General features: G+C 43.4%; 1 protein-coding gene across 1 annotated transcript; it reads right to left on the bottom strand.

The window, feature by feature from the left end:
• Positions 1 to 30: 30 nt before the first annotated feature.
• LOC110525406 (AN1-type zinc finger protein 5) lies at positions 31 to 8,615 on the bottom strand. The gene is made up of 6 exons (XM_021605478.3): positions 8,336 to 8,615; positions 4,350 to 4,514; positions 4,011 to 4,113; positions 3,837 to 3,913; positions 2,186 to 2,299; positions 31 to 1,789 (listed from the first exon to the last, which is right to left on the bottom strand). The coding sequence occupies exons 1-6, from the start codon at positions 8,400 to 8,402 to the stop codon at positions 1,641 to 1,643; spliced, it is 675 nt and encodes a 224-aa protein (XP_021461153.3). The 5' UTR covers positions 8,403 to 8,615; the 3' UTR covers positions 31 to 1,640.
• Positions 8,616 to 14,445: the final 5,830 nt, after the last annotated feature.

Below are 14,445 nucleotides of genomic sequence, written 5' to 3'. Positions count from 1 at the left end.
TAATCCAAACCACCAATACCAGGCCTTGTATTGTCTCTGTACAGTCTTTATTTACATGATACAATGCTGCTGTAATGCTGGGTAGCAAGATATGTAATACGTTTTGTACAAATTTGCATATAAAACGAACAATCAAAAGGGGGGAGAACAAAGTAGACCTCACATCCCTACAGGAGAACAAAAATAAGATCGACACAGACCCATAGTGGATAGAAAGCTGAAAGGAAGTTGTCTAACTCTGGAATCTGTTTTTCAAACCGTACCTCTAGCATGCTCCTGTAGCTTGTGCTGTTTAACCCATATTGCTTCAGACTAAGGTGGGGGGGCACACACTGACAACCATGTGCTCACTCGCTCTTAACACACACAAGCATGGCTGGCTCACATAGCCTAACTCCACTGAATACATGTGCTAATGTCAGTAAATATAAATGTCTGAGGATAAAAAATAAAGACCTAGCACTAGTCGAGTGATGGCAATTCATTCAGATATTTTACATAATTGCATGGGTTGCGCTATCCCATTCATACCCCCATATATCAGATAAAATAGACGGGTAGTGCACCAGGGTCAGTGTACGCAACCGTCTGCATGAGAGCCAGTTGGGAGATTCTGATAAAGTTCAGTTCCACATGACAGCTGGTTAAGTAAGCGTTTTAGTCCCCGTTCTCACACCTCTTACAATGAAAGTCAAAATAATGACTTGATCAAAAGGAAACGGTGCCCGATGACCAGGTTACCTAAAAATGGCCTATCAAGGTAACCCCCTCACCATAACGGAGTGATAAGAGAAGGCTTCACACACACAATGCGATAAGGAGACATGTCCTGCTGCGAGGTAGGCGGGTTTGAGAAGCTTACGTGTCTTTGCCATGCAAGGGTACAACACCGTGTACAGACAGAGCCCTCCATGTAGCCTTTTGTGTTCAACACATTAGTGAACAGCTGTTTTCCCATGAATATGTTTGCAATTGCATGCACGCTAGGGTAGCAGCTGTGAGAGAGCACTGTGGCAAGGAAGCAGTCACAGAAGTTTCTGAAACAATAACCACATGCATTTTGGAACAGCTTTGCAGTTCGAGAGGTCATACCTTTCAGACAACTGACCCAACCAACTGATATGAACGGAGAGGAGAAATGGCAACAACTGAACGTGTGGGGATACTGCACGTGAATACAACTTTTGACAAAATGTCCATTTGGCAACAAAGTGGCCAAACAGCTCAGGGGCTGTATTCAGTGGGGCACAACGTTGTGATGGAACATCCAGATAGAAATAGGTTCTGCAGAACAGACATGCCTGACATGTTGAGGGGGGGTGGATCATGTTGGCTCGATTTATGGCATTTCTATCCATCGCCAACATTCACTAAGTTTCATCAACAGGTACCCTGGGCTTCTTTTTAAAAGACAAACTGAATATCGGCAAAGATACAGGAAAAACAAACAATATATTATAAAAATAAAAAAAACAAGACAAATAGTGATCGTTCATGCATCTCCCCCTCAGGCAAGGTCTCTTCCACTTTTCTCAAGGTTGTGATTTTAAAAACGAGTCCGATATCCTTTTGCCACTCATGCCAATGTTCATGTCGAGGGTCCAATCATACTTCAGTCTTTGTGTGGATGGTTCTTAACCCTATATTCTCTGAATCTTGTCGGCGACCACTACAGGGTTCTCCTTGCGGATCTTGGCAGCTGCCTCCGCCTTGTAGTCGTAAGGGCAGTTGTGTTTGTCGGAGTACCGATGGACCCCACAGAACAGGTTCCCACAGCGACAATCGAACCCTGGGGTAGAGTTAAAAGGTCAGAGATTAGAGGGAAACCACTGTAGGAACCAAACACCAACCCAATAAAAAAAATCACCTCTTAATAAGACCAGACACAGGAATAAGAGTTATTCTAAACTGCCTACATTGCAGTTTCCTTGTGCAGATTATTAGATCAATGTGACATTGATGGCGTTCCAGCCACATTAGACACAACTTATACAGTCAAAGATCTGAGACCATCACAAATGTAGAAGTAGTGTTTTACATTGCATGAACTCCATCAATAGTCCATTTGTGCGGCCTGGAACATGGCCAATCTCTTCAGCAAAAACGGCATTACGTCGTACACATTGCTCAATCCTGTCATCCCATTTCTTTGAAAAAGCACCACGTCCTGCTATGGCACGCTCACCTGTTAGGCCCACCCTCTTGCGGCACATGAAGCACCTATTCTTCTTGGGATTGGGGGTGTTTCCCTTAGCCTCGTCACCAGTGGCAGGGCTAGAAGCAGTAGGCTCAGTCACAACTGAAGGAGAAAACAGAAAAGCACTTAAATATACACTTCAGTCTGGAGATTCAAATGAAGAGTTCCTGTGTGTTCGCACTGTAGTGCAAGGACTAAGTCAAGGTCTAAATACACTGAGTGTGCAAAACATTCGGAACACCTGCTCTGTCCATGAAAGACTGACCGGGTGAAAGCTATGACCCCTTATTGATGTCACTTGTTAAATCTTCGTAGATGAACGGGAAACAGGTTAAAAAATATATATGTTTAAGGCTCGAGACAGAATGTGCATGTGTGCCATTCAGAGGGTGAATGGACAAGACAAAATATTTAAGTGCCTTTGAACAGGGTATGGTAGTAGGTGCCAGGCACCCGCTTTGTGTCAAGAACTGCAACGCTGCTAGGTTTAACTCTAAACAGTTCCCAATGGACACTACCGGTCAACAGTTTGGGGTCAGTTATAAATGTCCTTGTTTTTGAAAGAAAAGCACATTCTTTGTCCATTAAAATAACATCAAATTGATCAGAAATACAGTGTAGACATTGCTAATGTTGTAAATAACTATTGTAGCTGGAAACGGTAGTCACCTCTTCATTGTTGATGTTGAGACTGGTGTTTTACGGGTACTATTTAATGAAGCTAACAGTTGAGGACTTGTGAGGTGTCTTTCTCAAACTAGACACTAATGTACTTGTCCTCTTGTTAAAAAAATATATATATTTCTGTCCTCTTGTTCAATTGTGCACCGGGGCCTCCCACCCTTTCTATTCAGTGAAGGGAGTAGTACACAGCGTTGTACGAGATCTTCGGTTTCTTGGCTATTTCTCGCATGGAATAGCCTTAATTTCACAGAACAAGAAACTGACGAGTTTCAGAAGAAAGGCTTTTGTTTCTAGCCATTTTGAGCCTGTAATCGAACCCACAAATGCTGATGCTCCAGATACTCAACTAGTCTAAAGGCCAGTTTTATTGCTTCTTTAAAATCAGGACAACAGTTTTCAGCTGTGCTAACAATTGCAAAAGGGTTTTCTAATGATCAATTAGCCTTTTAAAATGATAAACTTGGATTAGCTAACAACATTCTATTGGAACACAGGAGTGATGGTTGCTGATAATGGGCCTCTGTTCGCCTACGTAGATATTCCATTAAAAATCTGCCATTTCCAGCTACAATAGTCATTTACAACATTAACAAATGTCTACACTGTATTTCTGATCAATTTGATGTTATTTTAAATGGACAAAAACAAGAACATTTCTAACGGTAGTGTATGTCAAGAATGATCCACCACCCAAAGGTGGTTGCCAACTTGACAACTGTGGGAAGCGTTAGAGTGAAAATGGCTTGCTTTCGACACCTTGTATTGCCCATGCCCCGACGAATTGAGGCTGTTCTGAGGGCAAAGGGGTGGGTACTCTATATTAGGAAGGTGTTTGTACACTCAGTGTATACGCTAATGCTAAAGTTGGGCAAACAGAGCAATGTTTCCCTCTAGAAGTGCGTTTTATATCAGGCTCTAGAAGTGCGTTTTATATCAGGCTCTAGAAGTGTTTTACCAGGCTCTGCTTTATCCTCTCTTGAGATGCTCATCTCTGTCATTTGTTGAGTCACTGGAAGAGAGCCTTGAATAGTTCTGCAGAGGGGGCAATTGATAGAAAATAATAAGTTAAAGACATGAGCAAAAAGTAATGAGACATCCATTGTATCACATGCAGACACACACACCTTACCTAGCCATGTCTGCAGCAGAGCCAGATGAAGGGTCTACTTTGGCTAGACTGGCCTCTAGTCGCTGGATGGCTGAGGCATCAGGGGTAGGACTACCAACTGTTCCTGAGAGACAGCAAAAGTAAAACATCAACCTCAGGAGAAGATACTTTTAGGTTCAACAGTTCTTTCAACAGTGCAGCTGGCCCACAATGTGTATGCTAATTTTAGCAGACAGCAATAACTTCCCTATGCGATGTAATGCAGCTTTGGTGAGAGTCTGGTTTTGGGGACGACGACGAACTGTTTGGAGTAGATTTGTGTGTGTGGTCAGTAAGAAACAGGGTGGATGGGGAACTTACCCATTGGGCTAAGTTGGCTCAAGCTGTGGGTACTACTCTGCTGACGGTTCAGGTGCTCCTTGTAGCAGACCGAGCACATGCCGTTGTTCCTGGGGTTGCCATAGAAACCACAGCCAGTGGTACAAAGCACAGGCGTCAGGCTTGGCTTAGTCTCTTGGGCCATCGCTGTTGACAAATGGGAGCAAGGTATCTTGTTAGTGTGTCTATGTGTGCATGCGTGACAGCGCGTGTCCAAACTTTTGACTGGTACTGTAGGCGACTAAATGTAAGTGTGGTGGTTGGGCACATATATTTGGAAATAACATACCAGAAAGGAACATTAAGACTAATAAAGAAACTGGGGGGCAGGGGGGGGGGGGTCAAAAAGACATCACCTGAAGCAAGGATTCTACTACCAAAGGGGCGATAAGCAGTTGAAACAAAAGGTTCCCACCACCGTTTCAGTAAAAAGCGGGGAGGGGTGGGGCTGGAGAAATGTAGTCACTCAAATCCAAAGACAGAGCTATGGATGCTAGGTCTGACCATCCAATGATATCAAAATTAGCTTTAATCATGTTGCGGCTATGCAGTGCTTGTTTACAAACATAGGAATAAAACAGGTTATACTTTGGGTTTTGATGGGGAATGACAGTTGAACTCAGCTCATGAGGCATAAGTTTTATTTTTCAAGGTACATATCAATTTCGGGGGCCTTTGAAGCCCCCTCAATCCGCGCAGAGGTCATTACAATACAGTAACCCCTGGATTCATCTCTATTTTGAACTGATATGCAGTCAGGACACTTCAACTGGAAATGATCTCAATAAGAAACAATATTGTTGCTACGATCACATCAGAAGATATCCTCCTCGCAATCTCCAAAATACAACAGCCACAGGACAACTTTGTCTGGATGTCGTAAAGGACCATTTGTCAAAACTGAAGAAATATAGCTAGCTAACGATCTAAAAATGGACAGAGACTTGTTAGCTAGCTGGGATTTTCTACAAGGAATCTTCTTCCCCAAAAAAACTTCTCCCAAGTGAGTGTGACACCTACTCCCGTTGCCTGCTGCTTGGATTCCACCTGGCAACCTGTTCACCATCTGCCCTGGCCCACCTCCCAATCTGCTACAGGTATCCCCGGCACACTCCCGAGCTTACAATGGCCCCAAGTCGTTATGTTTTTTTCTTGCACTTTATGCGATTTGCCTCATGACTCCTGCGTGCTTTGTTGACCAAGAACTTGCTTGTTTCCCCGAGTGTGGGAACAAACAGTCTGTCCCACAGTTGGGTACTCTGACTCTCTATTGGTTACACAGACTCTTGGCCTCCCATCCTATTCTAACCACCTCTCACCAGCTTTGTATTCATGTTACCTGACAAAATTGCTGTACAATATGATCTTGTTGCCATCTAATGCACATTCAAATGTCAACACTGCAGAGCACTCCCTGTCCTCTGTCGTGCCCTGATTGTATTACTTCTGATGATATATGGAAATGTACATCCTGGCCCATCTACTGTTGCTAGCCCCAATTCTGCCTTAGATATCTGCTTCACCGATTTCTGCTCTCGTAAAAGACTGGGTTTTCTGCATGTTAACACTAGAAGCTACAATTTATCACATTTCTTAAAAAATGTGGGTTTACAGCTCTAATCCAGATGGGTTGGTCATTACTGAGACGAGGTTAAGAAAATGTGTTTTGAACACTGATGTTAAGCTTTCTGGTTATAACCTTTTTCGGCATGACAGATCTTCCAAAGGCGGTAGAGTGGCAATATTTGCCAAGGATCACCTTCAGTGCTAGGTTGTCTCCACCAAGTCTGTTACAATTTGATTAGCTGGTTTTAAGCATTAAACTTTCAAATAGCTCTTTGCTGACTGATTGTCCTCCATCAGCACAGGCCTGTACCGTACCTGCCCTAAGCGCTCTCCTGGCCTCTTACACGAAGTCTGAATTTGTCTTGCTAAGTGACCTAAACTGGGACATGCTTAAACCACCATCCGTCCTAAAGCAATGAGACTCCCTAAATCTTTTTCAGATTATTACCAATCGCACAAGGTATGACTCCAAACACCCAGAAAAGGCTACTCTCCTTGATGTTATCCTCACAATCAATCCTGATAGGTATCCGGCTGGTGTTTTCTGTAATGATCATTGTTTTACAGTTTGTGTTCGTAATGGCTGCTCAATGAAACAACCTGTCCCGATTTGTCATAGACGTTCGCTAAAAATCTTTAATGAGCAAGCCTTCATGACTTGGCCTCTGTAAATTTGTATCGAATCAGCTTGATCCCTGGACCTTTTTTAATATTTTCAGTGGTTTTGTAAACACGCCCCCATATAGAAAATGAGAGTTAAAAACTGGGTCAGCCCCTGGTTCGACCGTGATCTGTCAGAGCTACTCCATTTCAAGAAAAGGCTCAGCACACACATACTCTGGCTGACGTGCTATCGTTAGGGCCAATGAGAAATAAGTGCAATCAGGCTATTCGGAAGGTCAAAGTCCGTTACTTTAAGGAGCAGTTATCCATGTGGGTCTAACCCCAATAAGTTCTGGAAAACAGTTAAAGACCTGGAGAATAAACCCTCCTCACTGCTGCCCATGTCTCTTAATGTTGATGATATGGTTGTTACTGACAATGAGCACATGCCTGAGCTCTTTAAATCATCACTTCAATAATCAGGATTCCTATTTGACTCAGCCATGCCTCATTGCCCATTCAACATTTCCTCATCTCCCACCCTTCTAACCCTTCAGCCTTTGCACTTAACCACACATGTATGCTGTAGTCTCCAACCCCCCACACAAGGGTTTCCTCAGAATTCATGGCTCAAACCACCCAGTTTATAATTTAAATCAAACACCAGCTAGGCTAATTTGTTTCGTGACTGTAGCCTATCCTACAGTTCATCACACCACTTGGGGAAAATGGCTTGGCACAATGCGTTTTTTATTCACGAGGATAGACCTAACCAAGGCTGCACAGATTTGCCTAGCTTTACCTCAAATGTCGCGAATACAACTAACAAGTAAGGTCTACTACAGATAATCGAATCTGAGCAGTGCCTTGTTTAGTTAGGTCAACCGTCATGGAACACTTTCATGATGTTCACCAGCTGGCAAAACGCAGTATCTAGATTTTCAATCAGGCTAGGCTATCCAATGACTCACATCATGGTCAGTGACATTAATCAACAACCTCTTAAGGAAACAAACAGCTAACAAAGAAAACACTGAAATACATTGGATGTGGCCCAAAATAACCGAGTCACGCTACAGTACAGCCATAAAAATGCTATCAAACAAGACCAAGCTAGACAAGCAACATCGCCGAGACCAAAAGCAATAATAGTGCTAGCAAGCCACCTTGTCACACACAATGTATTGTAACTAGATTAGTGAAGTAGCTAGCTAGACATCAATCAGCCACGTTTCGACCCTTGTTCTTTTGTGCCTTCTTTGTCTGCTACTAATCTCTTCCTGTTGTTTGGACGTCGTTTGATAGCTCCCATAACGTTACTAGTTACCTAGAATGACTCTTTGCATACAATGTTAGCAAGGTAACCAGACAAAGAATGTCTACTCAATGTCGTGTTTAATGGAACATTAATTTTGTCGTTCAAATCTAACATGTTACTCTTTTCAAAATCAATCAGTCAACTCATTCGATCAAAACTCGAACAATTCGGTAAGGTAATAGCAACTAGGTAGGTAGCTAGCTGATAACGTACGTATTATTTTCAAATTATTTTTAGACAAACCACAAATAATGTCACTAGTTTACAATTTTAAAAAATATATAGAAAACCTACAGCATAACGTTCGGTTGCTGTAACGTTGGCGACCCTCCTCCCGGTCTTGTTTTTCCCCTGGCACAGCTAGACTAGTGAGGAACTTTCGCTCCCTAGACCTTGTTTACCAGGCATGAAGGATAACTAGGCTATCTCCTCTACAATACACACATTTATAAAGTTAATTGATATAAATAAAAATCCTTACGAAATTCCATGTTAAGTTGATGTTGATCCAATTTTTCGGTGTCCCCTTTTTTTCTGTCTTCAACCATAAACCAAGACAACCCACCGTTTCAAATCTCGATTATCACCTGCACAATTTGATCGGAATCACACAATATGTATGGTCTGATTAAGCAGTCGTTTTTAAACAAATCGTGTCCCCAAAATGTATTTATCGTTCTTTTCTCTGACCGAGGATGTGCTTTCTCCCTCTCTCTGCACCCTCCAGTTGCTTTCTCCGTAGTTTCGTTCTATAGTAAGAGGAGTGGCAGATGATGTCACAGGAAAAATAACGTACTGTGATTGGCTACCCGAGAACCCCTGGCCCGCGTGTCTCACACGGTACGGTACAAGGGGTTGGGCATTCATTCGTCATCCACCCACGTACAGTCTGTGGGTATCGAGCCATAACATGAACTTTATTCATGAATGTGTCTAAATTAGTAATTCAAATAATGTTGACAGGCTTGTGATAACATATGCGTGTTTATTATGTGAGAATATCACATATTAATTTGTCCACTACAGACAGCTTCTTGAAGCATTGATGCTATCCAGCCAATTGTGTCGAAAATAGGTTATTTACTCGAGTCTTTGGTAAACATAGTGTAGGCTAGTGGCACATGCTGGTCAAAATAATTTAGAGAAGATAAATTATTATAGATCATGTCCCACACACCGGAGCTCGCTTTTTGTCTTCAACTGAAACCAATATCAAACAATTCAGGTGTTTGTTCGACAAAAACGACGCTTCGGACGTCATTGAGCACGTGCTTCTGATAAAGCGATACTTCAGGCATCCTCACACTGCTTCGCAGTAGTCTATACACTGTAAAGCCAATTCCAAGCATTACTCAGTGCTCCGGTATCAAACGTAACGTCACTAGGTGTGTGGGTGTTGCAATATGGGCTCGTTTCCTCTCCCCACCCCAGTCAAGAATCAAGAAGAACAGCAAAACAAATCTATGGGTAACATACCCATCTGACACACACTATATGTTTGTCTGGCGGTACTGACTCCTATGCTCTTTCATGATAAACTTGTCTGGTATGTGCAGTGAACGTAATTCTGGAGTGAGATCATCTTGCCAAGGAGGTTGAGATTCTATAGTCTGCACACACAATGAAACCAAAAACAGCATTAGACACTGGGCTATCCAGACATTGACACACTACATGTCCTACCACTCTGCTCCCTATGTGAAAACATGTTTGTGGTTTCAGTGGATGTGTATTTGAACATAGTCTGTCAGTGTGTTTGCCCTGTGGCTACACACCTTCCGACATCCAAAACATCACTCCTACTCCCAGCATACAGAACGTCCCGGGCTGAAGAAAAACGTTGGGGTGGGATATCATGTGTTTGTGTTAGGTGCTCTTTGCTGGAACCCTAGATTGGTGGTGAGGGGAGTGTGTTCAACCAGGATTTATCATCACACAAGCTGTAACACAAAAACAAACAATGATAGATTAAACAGCACAAATAGACTCCCACCCAAATACATAAATAGGGGAACAGACTCAAACCCCTCACAAGCCCCATTCTGGCCATATTGTAAAGTAAAAAAAAAAATGTGAATCTCCCTGAAAACAGTAAATAATTGGGTGTATTTACAAATCATTTGCGTCATGTCATTCGAAGACGCTGAGGAACATCAGATGAACAGTATTGTGGGACAACAAGAGTTTAATAAAAAATGCTTGTGAAACAAGACCAACGATTGAAATTTGTCTAGCTTTTGCCTTTCAAGGGCCACTGGGTCCAATACGGAGACTGATAATGTGCCTTTATCATACAATTGTGGTGTTGTGTGCGTACACTGAGTCTCCCATTCCCTGACAATAAAACAAAATATGTTTGTGCTCATGCCCTGTTTATGTGTGTGCCTGGGACATACAGTACATGTGAGACACAGGAGGCTGCTTAGGGGAGGATGGCTCATAATATTGGCTGGAATGGAGTCAAGGGAATGGTATCAAACACATGGAAACCACTTATTTGATGTGTTCGATACCATTCCATTAATTATGTTCCAGCCTTTACTAAGAGCCTGTCCTCCCCAATTAAGGTAACACCGGGTCACTGTGGTGTGAGATCTGCGTTTGCTCATTCCTGAGATTGCGAAAGCAGGAACATATTTTTAGCCTTAAAAGTGATTTATGAGGGGTTTTGAATGTGGAGGTTAAAGGGTAAGGTATAGAATATTCTATCCCACCCCCACCCCCCAATTTTGACAGGGGCATGTGAGAATCTGTGAGTTGACAACGTAGCATTGACAACAACAACATACAGGTGTGTCTGCGTGTATGCTTGTACAGTATCTGGAACTGCCTGCCTGTACAGCCCATGGGCTAAGATAGGTATACATACATAGATAGATTAAAAGAAAGACACACACACACACACACACACACACACACACACACACAGGGAGAAAAAGGAAAAGAGACAGGGCAGCGGTCTTATGAAACATTGTGTCAATGTCCTCTATGTGTTTATGTATACAGTGTGATAGGCCTACTGTTTTTAATGTGCATGATGTTCAAAATACACATTCAAGTTATATTCTATTCACACACACACACACACACACACACAGAGTGAGATACACACATAGGGGTAGACACACACACACACACACACACACACACACACACACACACACACACACACACACACACACAGAGGGAGATACACACATAGTGGAAGATACACACAGAGGGAGATACACACACACACACAGAGGGAGATACACACACACAGGGGGAGATACACATAGTGGTAGACACACATACACAGAGGGAGATACACATAGAGGAAGATACACACAGAGGGAGATACACACACACAAACAGGGGGAGATACACACATAGTGGTAGACACACACACACAGAGGGAGATACACACATAGAGGTAGACACACACACACAGCTTGCCTGTCTAGCGTCAGTGTATAACACTGTTGATCAAGAGGTTGGTGAAATGGCAGCTTAACCATGTTGTGTTGTGCACAATAAGCTCTTTACTGTACAGGACAAATGCCGCTGCCACAACAGTTCATCCACACCCCACTCTATCTATGCAGCCTCAGTCTGAGAGGGGTTATAGGTGGTGGGGACACACTAAAGGAGGTGCAGAAAGGTTTCAATATGTTTAATCAGATTACAGAGGAGGTCTGTTCATTTTGATCATTGGCCTTATGAGGGAGAGCTTGGTTTTTATAACTAACTAGTGCATTTTCCATTCAAGTCTTTTTATTCTTGCACAACAAAAAGGTTAGACATTCCTTGTTATGACAAAATAAAATAAGAGAGCGCTTGTAAGAGTGAGAGAGAGAGAGTAAAGAGAGGAGAGGGGGATACAATTATATCTGAATGGAATGTGAATTGCTGACTCGGCACCACTTGATCTCTCTCTCTCTCTCTCTCTCTCTCTCTCTCTCTTCTAGAAACAAATAGCAGAGTTTGTTTGCCGCTGGGCTGAAACCCTCCCTGCTTCTTCATGCTTAGTGTCAACAACTCTTTAGCACAGCATTCCACAGTGAAAGGTCACTGGTTATGAGGTCCCTAACATGCAAAGAAACACTGGCACACTGCTTTAAAGGCAGAAAACTGAAAAAAATGGACAATTTTTTTAAAATTTTATTTTTACCCCTTTTTCTCCCCAATTTCATGGTATCCAATTGTTGTAGTAGCTACTATCTTGTCTCATTGCTACAACTCCCGTACGGGCTCGGGAGAGACGAAGGTTGAATGTCATGCGTCCTCCGATACACAACCCAACCAGCCGTACTGCTTCTTAACACAGCGAGCATCCAACCCGGAAGCCAGCCGCACCAATGTGTCGGAGGAAACACCTGGCAACCTTGGCTAGCACGCACTGCGCCCGGCCCGCCACAGGAGTCGCTGGTGCTCGATGAGACAAGGAGATCCATACTGACCAATCCCTAACCCAGACGACACGAGGCCAATTGTGCGTCGCCCCACAGACCTCCCGGTCGCGGCCGGTTACGACAGAGCCTGGGCGCGAACCCAGGGACTCTGATGGAACAGCTGACGCTGCAGTACAGCGCCCTTAACCACTGCGCCACCCGGGAGGCCCGGGAAGGGCAATCTTAACATAAACAAAATGCTCATTTATTTTTCATGGCAAAATGTTTCCTAAGTTTTCAGTTGTGTGCCCTAATGTTTTCTTTTAATCTGTGTACACCACACACCACCTTTTTCTGTTGAAGTTTATTCAAGAAAGAGAAAGTCAGTAAGATAGTTCAAAGTTGTTCTTCCCCCCTCCAAGGAATCGATATGGCCTTTTCAGAAAAACTAGACTGGTTGTAATCCAACCAAGAGTTTACTCTGTTAGACTTAAGTGTCTGTTTGAGAAAATGCCTAAAGGGTAAACTATTCCCTGTAACAGATATGTTGACACTTTTAACTCCTTGAATCAGTCCACTGATGACTGCATTTTGTTTTTCTATTGATCTCACTAAGATGCAATATTCAAAATTCACAATATTGACTCTCTGTGTCGTTGTGATGGATTCTATTGCCACTGTGACCCATGTCATGAGATATATGCGGATAACAGACAGTTAATCTGTGTGAAATCTGTTGTTTGAATCAATCACCACATTCATTATGCAGTGATCACTACCCCCTTAACCCGCTTATATGATCTAATGATTCACAATTTATCACTTGCGCGCTTACACACACACACGCACACGCACACACGCACGCACACACACACACACACACACACACACACACACACACACACACACACACACACACACACACACACACACACACACACACACACACACACAATGTATAGTAAAAATAAAGAAAAACCATTGAATGTGTAGATGTGTCCAAACATTTGACTGGTACTGTATGTATGTGTGTTTTGTATTTGGCTAAGGTCATGGGGGTTGTTGTGGGATAAAGGGCTAAAGGGCTCAGGTTGCATTGAGGACCCCGCTCAACCTCTCCCCTGTTTGTAGCTAAGTTTACCTGCACACAATCTCTCCAACCAGAGTAATATAAGACAAACTTTTTAGCCTACATACTCATGCAACATCATAGTACGGTCCAGAGGTGTATTTTACAAAGCACAAAACAGTAGGTTACATACGAAGTTCAAGGATAAGTTCTTTGTTCTATCATATCTACACTCAACACAATAGGTATTTGTACAGTGAAGCTAAAATATTAAATGTCTCTCTATACTCCAGTATTTTGGATTTAAGATCAAATGTTTCATATGAGGCGATAGTACAGTGTAACGACGGGTGAGTGAAATGAGTGAGGAGTCCGATGCAGAGAGTGAAATGAACAGGAAAACGCTTTAATGTCATTCAAATCGTAACAGGCCCAAAACACTGGTGCTAAACCAACCCAAAACCTAGACACAAACACTGGACAGCGAAAAACCCCAAAACCAAAACACGATACATCACCAAACGTAACAACCAACAAGCCCGCACAAACACCAGCGGGCAAAACAAACTTAAATAACACCCATCCCAAAACCCCAACAAGGAACAGGTGAAAACAATTAGACAAAAACAAAGGACAAGGAAAAAGGGATCGGTGGCAGCTAATAGAGCGGCGACGACGACCGCCGACCGCCACCCGGGCAGGAAGGGGAGCCACCTTCAGTGGCAGCTAATAGAGCGGCGACGATGACCGCCACCCGAGCAGGAAGGGGAGCCACCTTCAGTGGCAGCTAATAGAGCGGCGACGATGACCGCCACCCGAGCAGGAAGGGGAGCCACCTTCAGTGGCAGCTAATAGAGCGGCGACGATGACCGCCACCCGAGCAGGAAGGGGAGCCACCTTCAGTGGCAGCTAATAGAGCGGCGACGACGACCGCCGAGCGCCACCCGAGCAGGAAGGGGAGCCACCTTCAGTGGCAGCTAATAGAGCGGCGACGACGACCGCCGAGCGCCACCCGAGCAGGAAGGGGAGCCACCTTCGGTGGTATTCGTGACATACAGATTGTCACCTTTTTTGTTGTATTTTCATACATACAATACCAGTCAAAAGTTTGGACACACCTACTCATTCCAGGGTTTTTCTTTATTTTTACTA

This window comes from Oncorhynchus mykiss, chromosome 6 (genome assembly GCF_057628025.1).
Source record: "Oncorhynchus mykiss isolate SJ-2025 chromosome 6, ASM5762802v1, whole genome shotgun sequence".
NCBI lineage: Eukaryota > Metazoa > Chordata > Actinopteri > Salmoniformes > Salmonidae > Oncorhynchus > Oncorhynchus mykiss.
The sequence above is the reverse complement of the archived record's forward strand: the minus strand, read 5'-3'. Positions and strand labels throughout refer to the sequence as shown.

Bases quoted from the DNA above. Each gene is read 5' to 3' on its own strand.
- LOC110525406 (XM_021605478.3), bottom strand. From the start codon at position 8,402: ATGGTTGAAGACAGAAAAAAAGGGGACACCGAAAAATTGGATCAACAT. The intron at 4,114-4,349 runs GTAAGTTCCCCA...GCTGTCTCTCAG, and splicing joins GAGCCAACTTAGCCCAATGG to GAACAGTTGGTAGTCCTACC. The intron at 1,790-2,185 runs GTGAGCGTGCCA...ACTCTACCCCAG, and splicing joins CAAGAGGGTGGGCCTAACAG to GGTTCGATTGTCGCTGTGGG.